The sequence below is a fragment of the Aethalodelphis obliquidens genome, unplaced genomic scaffold (assembly GCF_003676395.1).
Source record: "Aethalodelphis obliquidens isolate GAN/ISIS:26980383/991018 unplaced genomic scaffold, ASM367639v1 scaffold20, whole genome shotgun sequence".
Lineage (NCBI taxonomy): Eukaryota > Metazoa > Chordata > Mammalia > Artiodactyla > Delphinidae > Aethalodelphis > Aethalodelphis obliquidens.
In genome coordinates, this window is record NW_020837964.1 from 12,287,020 (window position 1) to 12,302,240 (window position 15,221).

General features: G+C 49.3%; 1 protein-coding gene across 3 annotated transcripts in view; it reads left to right on the forward strand.

Annotated features, from left to right (window-relative positions):
• CFDP1 (chromatin remodeling protein CFDP1) overlaps window positions 1-9,146 on the forward strand; it is a 138,236-nt gene extending 129,090 nt beyond the window's left edge. For 2 of the 3 annotated variants that reach the window (XM_027119236.1, XM_027119238.1), the window contains one exon: window positions 6,770-9,146. In XM_027119236.1, the coding sequence (XP_026975037.1) occupies window positions 6,770-6,778 (9 nt within the window). In that variant the 3' untranslated portion in view covers window positions 6,779-9,146. The remainder of the gene's footprint in view (window positions 1-6,769) is intronic. The other variant, XM_027119235.1, reaches the window with a different exon arrangement.
• The last annotated feature ends 6,075 nt before the right edge of the window (window positions 9,147-15,221 follow it).

A 15,221-nucleotide genomic window follows, 5' to 3' on the forward strand; every position in this document is an offset into this window, starting at 1 on the left:
GTTGCAGGAAACCCGTGACAAAGAGAAAAATCTTAAGAGCAGCCAGAAAAAAGAGATTTCTTTGAAAGGAGGGGCAGTTAGACTGACAGGTAGCTTCTCAATTAACAGTACTTTTCATAACATCCCCAAATTGGAAACAACTCCAATGTCTATTTGTAATAGACAAATAAAGTGTGATGTGTTCACACACTGGGATACTCTTTACCAATTGGAATGAACATGGGTAAATTTCAGTAACATAATAACACAAAGAAGTTCATGCAGTATGGTTCCATGTATTATATTTATTTGTTTTAATTCCATTTATATGAAGGTCAAAAATGGGCAAAAACAAAAATGGGCAAAAACAATGCGTCCATTAGGTCAATTTGTGAAGAAGCAAGCCACAAAAGAACGCACACAGTGTATGTCTATTTATGTCGAGTTCTCAGGCCGTCACCAGGTCAAGGAGCCGAATGCTGCCAGCCTTCAGGAGGCACGTTCATGACTTTCACCCAACACCCAAGCCCAGCCAGGTGTGAGCCTGCCCACATTTCCACTTCCCTTTCAAGTTTCTGTTCCTCTGACATTACAATCTAGTTGTGCCTAATTGCGAATCATTATAAAGCAAGCTCTCCCAGTACAGCTTGGACTTCTCTAGGGCACTCATCTTCTGCTTCTTGGCTTGCTATATAATGATTCATCTGCCTTGCCCATTTTATACTCTGTGTGTGTGCGTGTTTGTTATATTTTACAGTAAACTGAAGTGCAGTTGAATTCAAATCCTGGCTCTTCTACCAGCCTGCCACGTGCTCTAGCCCCAGTTTCTTCATCTGTGAAGTAGAAACTCTTCAGTGTACTCCCAGGTTTATAATGGGAATTAAATAAGTAGGGGAAATGTCTGGCATGTTTATAGATAGGATTCCCCCCCACCCCAAGTCTCCGCCCCCTCTTCTTTCTTCTGTCTGCCATTACTGACCACGCCAAGCTTAGGGCCTTACTGGAAGGCTAGGTGCTCTATTCCTCTAAATCCCTTCCTGGTGTATTCCTGCCAAGCCTTCAGGAACACTTCCCACAACTGTGGCCAGTACAGCTTGGGGGCATCTCCTCTCTGTCTCCCAGGCTGGCCTCTCTTCCTTCTCTGGGCTTTTACAGTAGGGAAGTCCCAGGGCTGAGTGATGGGCAGCCGTCGTTCCTCATATTCTCTCCCCCAGGAAAGCTAATTCCATGGCTTAAGTACTATTTTCTGCTGACAACTCGCAAAAAAGCTCTCTCCTGCCTGACCATCCCACTGAGCTGCAGACTCCCGTAGCAGCTGTTTAGTTGACATCTCCATTTGCATGTCCAAGACATTACATCAAACTTAACATCCAAAACCAAATACAGATATCCCCCACTGTTCAAAAGCTTGCTTACACCACTTTGCTTTTGCGAAAGACCTCTACATTTTCTCCCTAACTGAAAGAAATCTGAAGAGGATTTTCGTTTTCACCAAAAGGCAATTGCTTCTTCACTTCACGCCATTTCAGCTAAGAGAGGTGTTATAGGGACGCTCTACTTTCGGATAGCTTGAGATACCTCTGCTTGCTTTCTTTCTATAAACAGACTCCTTCCTCAGACTTCTCAGAAAACGGCACCATCACCATGCACCCAACTGATGAAAGAAAGCCCTCGGAGCATCCTCTTTCCACTCAATCCTGAAAGTCCAATAGACAGTTCTGTCATGAAGTATTTTGGTCCATCCCAGCTGCCTGCAGTCCGGTACAAGCTCTGCTCCCTGCTTCTGTATCTGTACCTTCCCTCCATTCTTCTCTACATCACAGCCAAAATGATTTTTTGAAAGTACAAACCGTTTTTCCTCTCTTCCCTGCTGATTTTAAGTAGCACTTAAACGAGTGTTCACCTCCTTACCCTGGCGTTTGCAGGCCCCCCGAGCCGTCCCCTGCCCACCTCTGACCCTCTCCCCTGCTCCAGGTGGCCCAGCCCCTGCACTGCTCCTCCGGGTCCTCCTCCACGGTGGGCTCTTGTTGTGTCACTCAGATGCCACTCTCACTCTCTGAGTAGCCCCACCTTAGGAACCCTCCATCAAATCACCCTCTTTGACCTTCTTCATCACATTTATTGTCAGTTGATACATGTTGTCGTGTTTTGTTTCATGTACGGTAAGCCCCGAAGGGCAGGGTCTGGTTCACCACCCTGCCACCAGTGGGGTGCTAGAAGAGCATCTGTCCCAGAGCAGGCGCTGAGCCATTGCACTGTCTAAATGCACATCCCACTAGCTGTCAGGCAGCCATGGCTTTGTTTTGGAACCTAGTAAGATTGGCATTAACCACCCAGAAAGGAAGGGTATGACAAGTCAGAATGACATCTCCACCTAGGCATCATTTTCAGACAGCAAAGTTGGTTAAAATGCCTGTTGCAAAGAGGTCAGCTGCACAGCAAAGAATCGCTGCCTTTCCTCTGAGCCATGGACTCCAGGGCACAGTCCAGCATTTCAGGATCAGTGTCACCAGTCGGCACTCAAGGCCTTTAACATTGCTTCCCTCTATTCCTATAACTGATCGCACTAGGTTCCCTGGCAGTGTTCGCCATCAGCAGTGCGTCTCTCCAACACTGCTGAGGTAGAGGCCAGCAGGTTTGGGGGGAGGGAGCAACGCAGAGAAAATGAGAGGAATACGGGCTTGGTCTCGGCTGCTGCTGGCAATCAAATTGAAGGTCGTGGAGCTCGATGATTGGAGACCAGGTGTGCTTGTGATTTGGAGAGGCGTGAAGGAGAGAGAAAATAATTTTCTTTCTCCAAAGAATCTATCTCCGTGACTCCCAAGAGTCACTCTTTCAGAACGAGCACAATCTTGAGGTGAGATGGGAGGAAAGCAGTGGACAAGAAAATTAAAATCACCACCCTTTCACTTGGGCCCTCGAGGTGTTTGCGAGTCATCCCCTTGCACAGGGCTTGTGTGATGTTGAGCAGATTGCTTCTTTCACTTGCACTTCTCAGGGCAAAGAAGTGCACCTCCTAGTACTTCCATCACAGAGCTTTATTCCAGCCTCAGACGGCCTGCGCTGCCTGTGGCTTTCTGGTGTTGGTCCACTTTCCTTCTCAGGTTTATGCTGCACAGAACGCCTGCTGGCTCTGCTGGGGGCATAGTGATAACGCAGCCCTGAAACGTCCTCTGTTATGTGCCTGCTTCGGATTTCCCTGCACCTCCCTGTGCTCTTTCTTTTCCTGACCAGTGGGCAGGACACCTCTCATGGGCAGTTGTGACTGTTTGGTGGAGCTTTTGGGGATCAGCTGCCCCACAGAACTCTGCCTTCTTGTGGGGATGGATGGGCGTCCTTTCACTTGCAGCCTGGTTTCCCAGAAGTAGGTACTAACGTTCTCTAGAAGCATTTTCTACCCTTCTCGTCCTCTTCTTCTATTTTTCCTTCCCTCCACATTGGCCTAGATCTCAAGAAAATTGGTGGCAGAAAAGTAATTTGGGTTGCAGGATCAAAAAGATGACCGAGCCTATTGTGTCTAACCTGGTTCTGAAAGGGAAAGCTTAGAAAATCCCTTAGGTTTTGGTGCTATTAGCATATTTTATTAATGACAGTGAAGAGCTGCAGCCTCTTAAATGGGCCACATAAGGCAGTAGTGGTGGGAAGGGATGATCCCCTCTGCCCTTCTCAGTAGACTGGGCTGAATCAGTCTGGGTCCCCAGGAGTGCTGGGCACAGACCAGAAAAGAAGCCTTGCACTTGTCAGCTGGTGGTTCTCTTCTGGGACTGTAACCCGCTTAAGGTGCCTGAAAACTTTCTGAGGCTCAGTTTAAATAGGTCGTCCACTTGGGCCACCTTGGAGGAGGCAGCCTTCCCCACAAGCCCTTCCTCTTTCTGGGGCATTTGGTCTCTTGGTCCCTGTTCCAGCTGTCCCAGTTTCTGAGGCTTTATAGTGATACAGTCAGGTCAGAAATGGGAAGCAAGAACCGCACAACACTCATAGGCATTTTTGGTTTTATTGTTTACAAAGTACTTCTCACAGTTTCATTGTACTGTCAGAGGGGTGTTGTAATTTTTATTCCTGTTTTACAGAGAAGAAAAATAAAGTATCTTGCCCACAGTCACACACATAGTAAATGTCAGAGCCACCCTCATCCTTGGCACCTTTTCTGTCTTGAGGGTGGGAGGAGGATGTCGAGTAGAAGTGTTGTTCCTGGTCAGCTCTTGGCCGCAAACCAAAGCCATCACAAGGATCCTGTTAGCAGCTGCAGATGCTGTGAACGGGGGAATGAAGTCGCCAAACCTGCCTTGATGGCCTTTGTCTGGGTTGCCCTTGAGAATTGCATTCTGCATATGTGCCCCTCTTTGCTGCCTGAGGCGTTCTCTAAACCTGAACTCTGCCTGCACCTGCTTGTTTAGCACCCAGCGTGGCTTCGCTCTTGATAGTCTCAAAGTCAGCTGGACCCGGCACCAGCACCGCTTCCGGGAACCTGGAAGGCATTATTCATGCTCAGTGAGCATCTTAATTTAAGTATCACTTCCTCTTCTTTAAAGGAAAGTCAAGAAGACAGACCACAAATGCTCAAAGCCACATACTTCCTCTTCTTTCCGCCCCCAGGCCCGCTCTCTCAGGTATCCCTGGGTAATGGCTCTCTTGAAACATGCCCTAAAGTTGTCTTGAACCATGGCTCCCGCATTTGTTCTTTGGGAACTTCCAGAGAGGCAGTTAAAGCGCAGGCTGTCAGAACACTGATCTCCGTCGTGGTCTTCACCAGGGCCTGTGGGCTGGGGTGGGGAGGGGTGACGGTTGTAGTGTGACAAAGCCCGTCAGTGATCTCGGTTAACAGTCCCCACTGGGGAATCATGGGTCCCTTGGTGGTAGACAGAAGATGAATTTGTTCTGTCATGTGTCTACTTACTGGCCACAGTCTCTCCTGCTTTCACACTTTATCAAAAGGGGTCCACAGTGTCTGTGGCTTCCCCATCTGCCGGGGAATCTGAAATTGAAATTTAACCAGGCATCCTGTATTTCATTTGCGAAATTTGATGACCTGACCTTGAGGGCTTATGTCAAGCCTACAAGCAGGCCCTGCCCTTGTGTTTCCAGCCATTCTGGCCCCTCCTTGGCAATTTTGACACAGCAGCTGAGTTCCTGATCCCAGACCAGGTGGTAGCTAGTAGTTGCTGATAACGTGCGTCGAGAGAGCTGACTGTTCCCCTTGGATTGATTGTCCTCAGAGCCCTGACAGAAGCTGGCTTCCCGAAATGATGGTGACAACTCTGCCATTTTATTGAGCACCTGCTCTGTGCTAGGCATAATATGTACACTATTGCATTTAATCCCCACAACAGCCCTTCAGAGTAGGGATGATTAAGGATGATTACCTTTTTTTGGGGGGCGGGCAAATTAGGAAACAGAATTAGCAAGGTTACGTGGCTTACCCAGAGACACAGCTAGCAAGCCGCAGGGTCGGGATTCAAGCTGAGAGCTGCCACCCTGTCCGTAGTGAGGTATAGGGTTAGTGGCCGCAGGCCTGGCTGGAGAGCGGATGGGCTGGACTGGGTTGCTCCTCACAGGGTGCTGTGGGCAGGCAAGCGAGGCTCTGAACTCAGCAAAGGAACACAGGGTCCTGAACCTGCTAACGTTCTCACCCTAAACGTAATGACCTTGTAATGACAGATGCATATTTTCCACAGTGCAACAAAGGAAAGATTAGTGCAGAGATTCAATTCTGCCTCCCGTTTTCAGTGGCAGTTTTGCTCTCTCAACAGATTAATTAGCAGCAGAGATCCCCTCCCCCCAGGCAAGCAGCAGCACAGTTCAGGCCAGAAGGTGCACGAAAATGCAGCTGTGTCTCATTCAGCGGCCAGCCTTCTCCTCGCAGTGCCTGCTGCTTCAGCCCTGTGCTTCCTTCTCACCCTGCCTGGGAGGCCGACGGAAGCCTTGTCTGCTGAGCCTGGCCAAGATGAGGGGCAAACCACCAGCTTTTAGGGGACCCTGTGTGTGAGCCGTGGATGGCAGAGGTGCTTGACCTCGTTCCCTTGGAGGAATTTAAGGAAAGGCCTCTTCTGTCGTCCTCGCAGAAGCACCCTGGCTGCATCTGGGTGGAGGACACAAGGAGAGGTGGTGGGAAGGGTGAGGGGAAGGAAGGAGCTGCAGGTAAATACCTTTGACGGTGAGCGCTCTGCGCACCTCAGCCCACTTCACCTTCCCTGCAGCCCCAGGAGGTAGTTCTTACTGGGTTTCTTCCATTTGTAGAGGCACCTTTTCCCACATTTTGATGCGTGTGTGCAGGGTACATAGCTTTCTCTCCCCACCAACTCAGCGCACCGCCAAGGCCAGGAAATGTGGTGTCACTATTTTGCTGCTGAGAAAAGCGACGCTCCTTGACCAGCATGGTCTGCTAATGTCTAACCAAGCCAGGCTCTGAACCTGGGCTGGAGGGAGCCCCCATTCTTTCCTTAAAACCTGGTTACAAAATTGCAACATTTTCTTGCCTTCAGCCTCTAATGTACTTCCCCTTGGTAAGTTGTTGGTTTCTCTTTTTCATTCTATTTTCACTCACATCTGAACCAGAAACGTGCTTGTTTAGACTAAATGGGAGTGGTCTGGATGTTCCTGAAATAGTCGTGTTGTCCACTCTGGGCACCACCTGTGGTCATCCGTTTATGTTTGCTGTAACCCGATAATCCCACAGGCCAAGTGGACCCCTTTACACCGGGGTGAGGGATGCGGGGGACAGGACAGGACAGTGCAGGGGAGGCATTTTCTTTTACTGCATCTGCTGACAGATACCTTCATTTTCTTCCAGGTACATTGAACGGAAAGCTTTTCTAGACCGAGTGGATCACAGGCAGTTTGAAATTGAGCGAGATCTCAGGCTGAGCAAAATGAAACCCTGATGTGATGAGGAACCTACAGCAGCTTAATCCTGTTTACAACGTGAGCTTTTTGTGCGTCTTTGAAATGTTTCCCGTGTTTCCCATTGACTGTTTCCCAGCAAGGTCTTTTTTTCTACATTGAATTTCTGTCTTTGTATCTTGATCTCATGTGATTTCATTCATTTTACTTTTAATAGTTTGTCTTTTAAAAAATAAAAATTAAAAAGTACAGGTTGGTCCTGTGAGAGGCTGGTGAAGATGACAGCACTCACCTTTCCTTTGTTCTGCTACAAAGTCCACCAGGCCAAGCCAGCACCTCCCAGGCCTGTCCTGGCCACCATGGTGGAGAGAGTGACCAGCCTGCACACACGTGAACCCCCAGAGGCTGTAGGGCTCCCTGTGAAGAGGCTCGCCAGTGTTGGTGGAACACCAAGTCCCTGGGCAGCTCTGTTCTCAGTTCCACTCCTGCTTCTCTCCTGATCTCTTTCTCTCTCCTGAATGGGATTCCTATTTGCTGGTATAATGTGAGGCTGAAAATAAGGATACACTATTACTGCATTAGGGATTTTTCTTTTCCTTCAGCCATTTTCATGTTCTCAAAGTCAACTTCACGTGTGCTCTCACCTCAGTAATGCTTTAATTTTTGGTTTGTCAAAGAAGACTCCAAAGGACTTTTTTTTTTAACTCTTTAGGAAAATTTAAATTCCAAACTTCATATTAATAAAGCAGTAAACAGCACATCCTGCCCCTGTGGGCTGGTGGTGGGGATGTCCTGAGTAACACGGACAGGTTTGGGGGAGGTAGGGTTCCAAAGACTGGAATTCAGAATCCTGCCTGGACATCCGCCAGCTCTGTGACCTTGAGCACAGTTCAGCTTTCTGAACCTTCATTTTCTGGTCTGTAAGTGGCCTGAGTAATACCAGAACCTCACAGGGTCGAGATGAGCCAGTGACATGTGCAGGGAACACGCACAGGTCTCCCCCTCCAGTCCTCTAATATGTGGGCAGAACCTCATGCAGCCAAGACCTGATTGTCAGCCCTGCATGGCCGTGAGGTTATGACCCTCATTACTCACTGAGGCCAGGCTGGGTGGTCGGGCTGATTGAGGTGTGTGCATCTTCAGTTGAGAATCATCTTTTCTGTCAGAGTCTTCTTTGAACCATAGCCCACAGTTTTTAAGAACAGGTGGATAATATTTTATCTAGCTCTTCACATCCACACTTAGTGAAAACTAATCTGCCTGACTCCCAAAGGAAGTGACATCTCTTTATCTAGGAGTCGGGAATTGCCAAGGAAAATGTTTGCAGGAAGTGGGGGCCTGAGTCAGCGCCGGGAGGCAGCTCGGTAGCCCTTTGCCGGGCACCGTGCGCCTCCCTTGTCCGTGGCATGGATGACTGAGGAGGGCAGCCAAGGATACTTCCTGCTGGTCTGTGGAGTCCAGAGAATCCCTGAGAGATGAGTTTCCTGGCCTTGCTCCTGCCATCAGTCTTTGTCTTCTTGTCCCAGATAAACGCATCACATTTCCAGAGCATCTGTTACCTTCCCATTACTGAAAAAAACTGCCCTAAAACAGCATAAGGTCAAAGAATAAAAACAGCCTTCTCTATGTGTTCTGTTCACCTATTTCCCAAGGAACACAGTCCTCTAATTAGGAGCGCTGCATGAGGTCCCTAGGGGAGAAAGGCCGCATTAAGAGCTAAGTCTTGAGTGAGGCGTGCGCCACTGGGGCTGAGGACGGGAACAGGACTAGGAGCCCAGGGCCCGATTTCATGAGAACTGACAGGTCCAGCAGGCCAGCTGGTAGCTGCTGCTGCAGGAGGGTGCAGAAAACCTCCCTAGAGAAGAGTGGCGTGATGGTGCTGCTGGTAGCCAGGCAGGGACCAGGAAGGCCAGGTGACAGGGCTCTCCAGGTGCTGTGCTGCCTCTTGGCCTCAGCAGGACAGAGGAGGTGTGTGCGGCGTGGCTCTCTGGAGTGCGTCTTCTTCTGGTATTTGGTATCAGTCTTTAGCCAGAACTGGAATTGCTCAGGCATGTTGGGTAAGAGTCCATGACTCTTTTTTTTTTTTTAATTACCAAAAAACCAGTAAACAGATAGGAATTGGTGTAAGATGGTGGACTCCTGGGGAAGGATTCAGAAGCTCTTAGCTTCATCAATAAATGATGCAGTGGTTCCATGTGCCTAGTGCTTCCTCACAAGTTATCTGACCAGAAGAGGAAACTTGCCTGAGGTCAGACTGCGGAACTGCCGGCGGTCACACCTATGTCTTATGCCTAGAGGACAGAAGGCAGGGGGCCCTGCCGGCGAGATGAAACAGCCTCTCATCGCCTTCTGGATCCCAGCTCCTAGTTGAAGGATTCACGTTGGAAAGGAAAGATTTGAGTGCAAGGGGACAGAGCAGCCAAAGATGAAGAGATGCTTCCAGTTGAGAAGAATGGCAGCTGGCACACTCTGGTGCCAGAAGCTTGTGTCAGAAGTACACCAAAGGCTTGGGCACACTGGCTTCAGCTTCCAGTCCTTTGTGCCGTGGGGCGGCATCTGAACCTCTCTTTGGGGAAGAGTGTGCTGCCTCACCTAGACACACTCAGGCCTTGGGCAGACAAGCCGGTGGGGAGGCATAAGGCCTGCCCCAGAACCAAGTTTCTGTGCTACACGGTGTAGGCAGTGTTGCCCTCTCCTCTTTGGGATGCTGCCTTGTTTCAGCAAGTGAGGGGAGGAGGGGCTGGTGCCCAGGTGACAGTACCTCGGAGAGTCGAGGTATCTTAAATGCCATCCCACTGCACCTCCTTCCTTGGGCACACAGGTGTACCCAGGGTTCCTGCTTCAGGCTTTCCTGCAAAGTCTTTCCTTTTTTTCTGCAGCTTTTTTTTCATGCCCTCTTAAGGCAACTTAGATCCAACAGGACCACCAGATGCAATCTTTGTGCACACAAAGTTGACCACAGAGGGAAAGTGGGCTGTGGAAGTCTGGAAGATTCCACCCTGGTTCCCTGCAGCCTGGAATTGCCCAGTCCCCAGAGACTCTCCTTTCCAGAGTCCCTCTCCATGGTCTGCTGGTGAGCTTTCATTGTTGTACCCTCAGAAAGCTGATGGTGTAGACAGATCTCCACTCAAGTAAGGGAAAAGGTGGCTGTGTCAGGGAGGGAAGGGAGAAATGTAACATGAGGAGAACACTGGCAACATCTTACAGTGGGTTTGGCGTCCTGCCTCTAACCTTAGATTGTAGCCCTGCCATCCGGGTTGAGTCCCTCCCTCTGTGTCTCAGATTCCTTGTCTTCAAAAGGTTTCTGAGAATGCTTAATAATCCTGCTCTGCCTACCTCACAGTATTTTGTTAAATGAAATACATTATCCAAGTGTTAAGTTACTCTAATTAAATTGCACACTAAAAACTCCCAGCTCCCCAAGACAGCCAGGCTTCTGTGAGTATAAATTAGCACTGCCTTGAAGAACACTTTGGCGATGTCTCATGAATCTGGAGCTGCACTCGGCCTGTGACACAGCAGCTCTGCTCTTGGCTTGACATCCTAGAGAAGCACCAGCATGTGCACAAGGAGGCAGGCTCATTGGTGATAGTAAAAACCTGGAAACCAGTGCCCATCAGGAGAAGGGGCCAATTGTGAAATAGCCACACAGTGGAGTACAGTACAGCAGTGAAACGACTGGGCCAGGGCTACATGCCTCAACACAGATGAACCTCTTAAGCAGCATTGATGCAAAACAACTAACGTACAGTCCCAGTTATGCAAGTTCAAAAGCATGCGAACGTAGAGGTGATGGTTGCCCAACATTGTGAATGCAGTAAATGCCACTGAATTGTACACTTTAAAATGGTTAATTTTATGTTATGTGAATTTCACCTCAATAAAATTTTTAAAACATGAGAAAGGTATTGTCCTTTGACTCAGAATAATATATATACTATATAATTATATATATTCATATATTCATTCAATATAAATATATATAAACAAATGGGTGATAAACACTAAATGCAGCATAGTGGTTACCCATCATGGGATTGGGAAGCTTATACAATAAAAGAAAGATAACAGAGGAGCTTCATTTAATGATGTGGGTTTATATCTTCAGTTGGGAGTTGGGGACACAGATATTTCTTATGTTATTCATTATACCTTTCTACTCTATCTGTAATATTTCAAGATAAATTTTTTTTTTTTTTTGTCTGCATTGGGTCTTCGTTGCTGTGTGCAGGCTTTCTCTAGTTATGGCGAGTGGGCGTTGCTCAGCAGTTGTGGCGCAGGGGCTTAGCTGCTCCGCAGCATATGGGATCCTCCCGGGCCAGGGCTCGAACCCGTATCCCCTGCATTGTCAGGCAAATTCGTAACCACTGAGCCACCAGGGAAGTCCCAAGATAAATTTTTTTGAAAGAAAGACAAGCCCACATTTAAATTTGCATCACCTCAGTCAGTCTCCTTAGGGAGAGAGAGCCAAGGGATGGGGCAGTTCAGGGATGGAGGGTTGCCATGGTGATGAGCTTGCTGGGTGTCGAGGAGCTTTTTCTGCCTCCTCTTCTGGGCCAGCAGGCATTCCAGAATGATCCCTCCAAGCTGCTTTTGAGACATTCTCCAAGAGATGAGTGGTTTACATAGGTGAACTACTACATGCCCAACCCCTCCAGCCCCAGCTCCCCTTTCTCTGAAAAGCAGGTTGGGTGGCTGGGGGAGCTGAGGGGTCTGTACCAGGCCACGTGCCCTGTCCCAGCACAGCTGATGGTGTGATCCCTGCCGATCAGCCTTCCCCTCACCCACAAGGCTGCACAGGTGCACACAAACAGGCCATATGTTAGAAAGATGCTACCGTAGGCCTTGACTTGTTAGATGCAAACGAATGGTTCCTGACCTGGATAAATGAGCTTGAAATTTAAAGACACCAAAATGAATTACAGTCAATGTCTTGAGTTTTCTAGTGGAAGTTATGGAGCTACCTGTTTTCAAACTCTGCCCAGCATCTTGAGCTCACCCCCGGGGCCCTGGGCCACAGCTGTGACATGAGGTCGCTGTGGAGGTGTGGCCATCTCCTCAGGGTGTGGAGGAGTGTTGCTGGGCCTCTGCAGGGAGGGAGGGAACTATCCTCTGACTAACCCCACTAATCTCTGGTAATGATGTAATGCCTTACTTCTTCCAGTTAACACCTCTACATTAATAACCGAAGCCTGCCCGAGTTTGAGGCACCCTGCCTGACAAATAAGAGACTTCTTTTTAAAAATAAATTTATTTATTTGCTTATTTATTTTTGGCTGTGGTGGGTCTTCGTTGCTGCGCTTGGGCTTCCTCTACTTGCGGTCCGTGGGCTTCTCACTGCAGTGGCTTCTCTTGTTGCAGAGCATGGGCTCTAGGCGCGCAGGCTTCACTGGTTGTGGCACGCGGGCTCAGTAGTTGTGGCGTGCAGGCACTAGAATGCAGGTTCAGTAGTTATGGCTCACGGGCTTGGTTGCTCTACGGCATGTGGGATCTTCCCGGACCAGGGCTCAAGTCCGTGTACCCTGCACTTGCAGGCGGATTCTTAACCGCTGCGCCACCAGGGAAGTCCCTGGGAGACAGTTTTTAAGTCTGGAAGCTCTTTGGGTGCCTGAGGTTGCATCTGTGGCAGGGTGGACCCTCTCTGTCCCAGACACCTCATCAGATGGCCGCATCTTTGCTGTTGTCTCTAGCTGGACCTCACAGTTCTGTTACAGCCCTGCCACTGAGCTCCATTACAGGGCCTTTGAATTTGAGGTTGGTATCCTGAGACACAGGGAGGGGAGCCTGCCCATCCCCGGGTCACACACACACACCCAGCCCTCCTGCACCAACAGTGTCTGGTGTGACCTGTGTGTGCCCTTGAGACCACTATAGACAACTGGGGGTAGAAATGATGTGAATAAGCATCATTGTAGAGGCCTATTCTGTCTTTGCAGTACAACTGTATTTTTTAAAATATTGCAAATACCCCACGTGGTACAATAAATACATATTTTGTTTTTTGTGCAGTTCCTGGCACAAAACCCTTGGAATTTACTCTCTTTGTGTGCTAATGAGAGGACTCCTGGGGGAGCCCAAGCCCAAGTGTTGGGCTAGCCAAAAAGTTCGTTCGGGTATTTCCATAAGATGTTATGGAATAGCTTCCAACTCAACAGCTTCAGGACGGGATCTGGTCACCAGGAAAACCACACCTTTGACCCCTTAGAACTTCCAGCCCCACCCTCCACCACCACCCACCACCCGTCCCTCCCTCTGGAGAGGGAGGCCAGAGATCAATCAGTCACCAATGGCTAAGGACTTCCCTGGTAGCGCAGTGGTAGGAATCCACCTGCCAATGCAGGGGACACGGGTTCGAGCCCTGGTCCGGGAAGATCCCACATGCCACGGAGCAACTAAGCCTGTGCGCCACAACTACTGAGCCTGCACTCTAGAGCCCACGTGCCACAACTACTGAAGCCCGCGCATCTAGAGCCCGTGCTCCGCAACGAGAGAAGCTACCACAATGAGAAGCCCGCTCACCGCAACGAAGAGGAGCCCCTGCTCACCACAATTAGAGAAAGCCCGTGCACAGCAACAAAGACCCAACGCAGCCAAAAATAAATAATTTAAAAAAAGAATCACCAATGGCTAATGATTTAATCAATCATGCCAACATAATGGAACCTAAATAAAAACCCCGTAAGCAGAATTTGGGGAGCTTCTAAGTTGCTGACCACATCCACTTGCTGGGCACAGAGGCTCCTGCTCAGGACCCCTCTGGACCATTTTCATTTGACTGTTTGTAGCCTTTATAACATTTTTCGTAAGGAGAGCATCTTCCTGAGTCGGTGAGTTGTTCTAGCAAATTATCACACGTGATGGGTGGTTGTGAGCTGGGCGGCAGCATGGGCAGCAGCCTCGGCAGCCCGTTCTCAGCTGGCGTCTGAAGCGGGGCGGTCTTGTGTGGCTGAGCCCGTACTATGGGGTCTGCGCTAACTCTGGGTAGATAGTGAATGAACTGAACTGAGTTGTTGGACACCTCGGTGAGATTTGGTTGGACACCCCACATTTGTCTAACTCTAACGTTAACGCCAAGCATCTGCCACAGGTGACTGAGACGCAGTGCGATATAGTCAAGACACCCTTGCTGGAGAATCAGGACACCCTAATCCCAGCTCTGCTGACCAGCTGGTGCCCTCAGGCATGTGGCTTGGCCTCCTCTGCCCCCACTTCTGCATCTGTAAAAGGAGGGGGGTTAATAACTGTGGGCATTTAACACTAGGAATCTGCGTTTTGTTTTGTTTTTTTTGTTTTTTTGCGGTACACGGGCCTTTCACTATTGTGGCCTCTCCCGCCGCGGAGCACAGGCTCCGGACGCGCAGGCCCAGTGGCCATGGCTCACGGGCCCAGCCGCTCCGCGGCATGCGGGATCTTCCCGGACTGGGGCACGAACCTGTGTCCCCTGCATCGGCAGGCGGACTCCCAACCACTGCGCCACCAGGGAAGCCCGGAATCTGCATTTTGAACAGGCAACCCCATGATTTTATGTACTCTGAAGTTTGAGAACCGCTGCTTATGGCCTTCCTACCTAGAAAAAATGTAAAAGTCTCCAGCTATGTATTAGGAAAATTCCATTTCCTTTATTCTTACCACTTCAAATAATTCAGACTCCTGAATTCCTGACGCACCAGCAAACCATAATGAGTAAGCCCAGGTTTCCTCCCTGACATCTGCTGAGACCCACCTGCAGGAACTTTCTCCTACTTTCAGAGGCCTTTGCAGGGAAGCCCCTTAAAGTCATCAGTAACTTGGAGAAGCAGCTGAAGTAAGGCCTGGGAAACAAGCGAGAAATTCACACAACAAAATCCACGCAAGTCCCAGCAAACACGTCTGAAGAGGCAACACTCAGCTGCCAGGTTGGCAACAGATGGCAGGACCCATGTGCGCGCGCACACATGCTCACCCTGGCTAAGCCGAGCGTCTAGTGTGTCAGCGAGGTTGCCCGGCAGCTTGGAGAAGACCCAAGTCACCAGAGGCACACCACTTCTGTCAAATCAGCCCTGCACGAGGCAGATGGCCCCAGCTCCCAGGCCAACTCGGCCAGCGCGAGGCCTTCCTGCCAGTGGGAGCTTTGTCTGCACGGGGCTTGACCTCTCTCTTCCCCCTCCTGATGTACCTCTTTTTTCTTCTGATTATCGAAGGCAACCATTCATTGTTGGAAAATTTGGAAGCAGAAAAATTAAAACTTAAATCTCCCATAGTCTTACTAACAGAGAAAACTGCTCTGTTCATTTTGGGATACTTTCAGTCTATTTCCCTATGTTTTTACATAGTTTTTCTTTCTTTTTTTTTTTTTTTTTTTTTTTTGTGGTACACGGGCCTCTCACTGTTGTGGCCTCTCCCGTTGTGGAGCACAGGCTCCG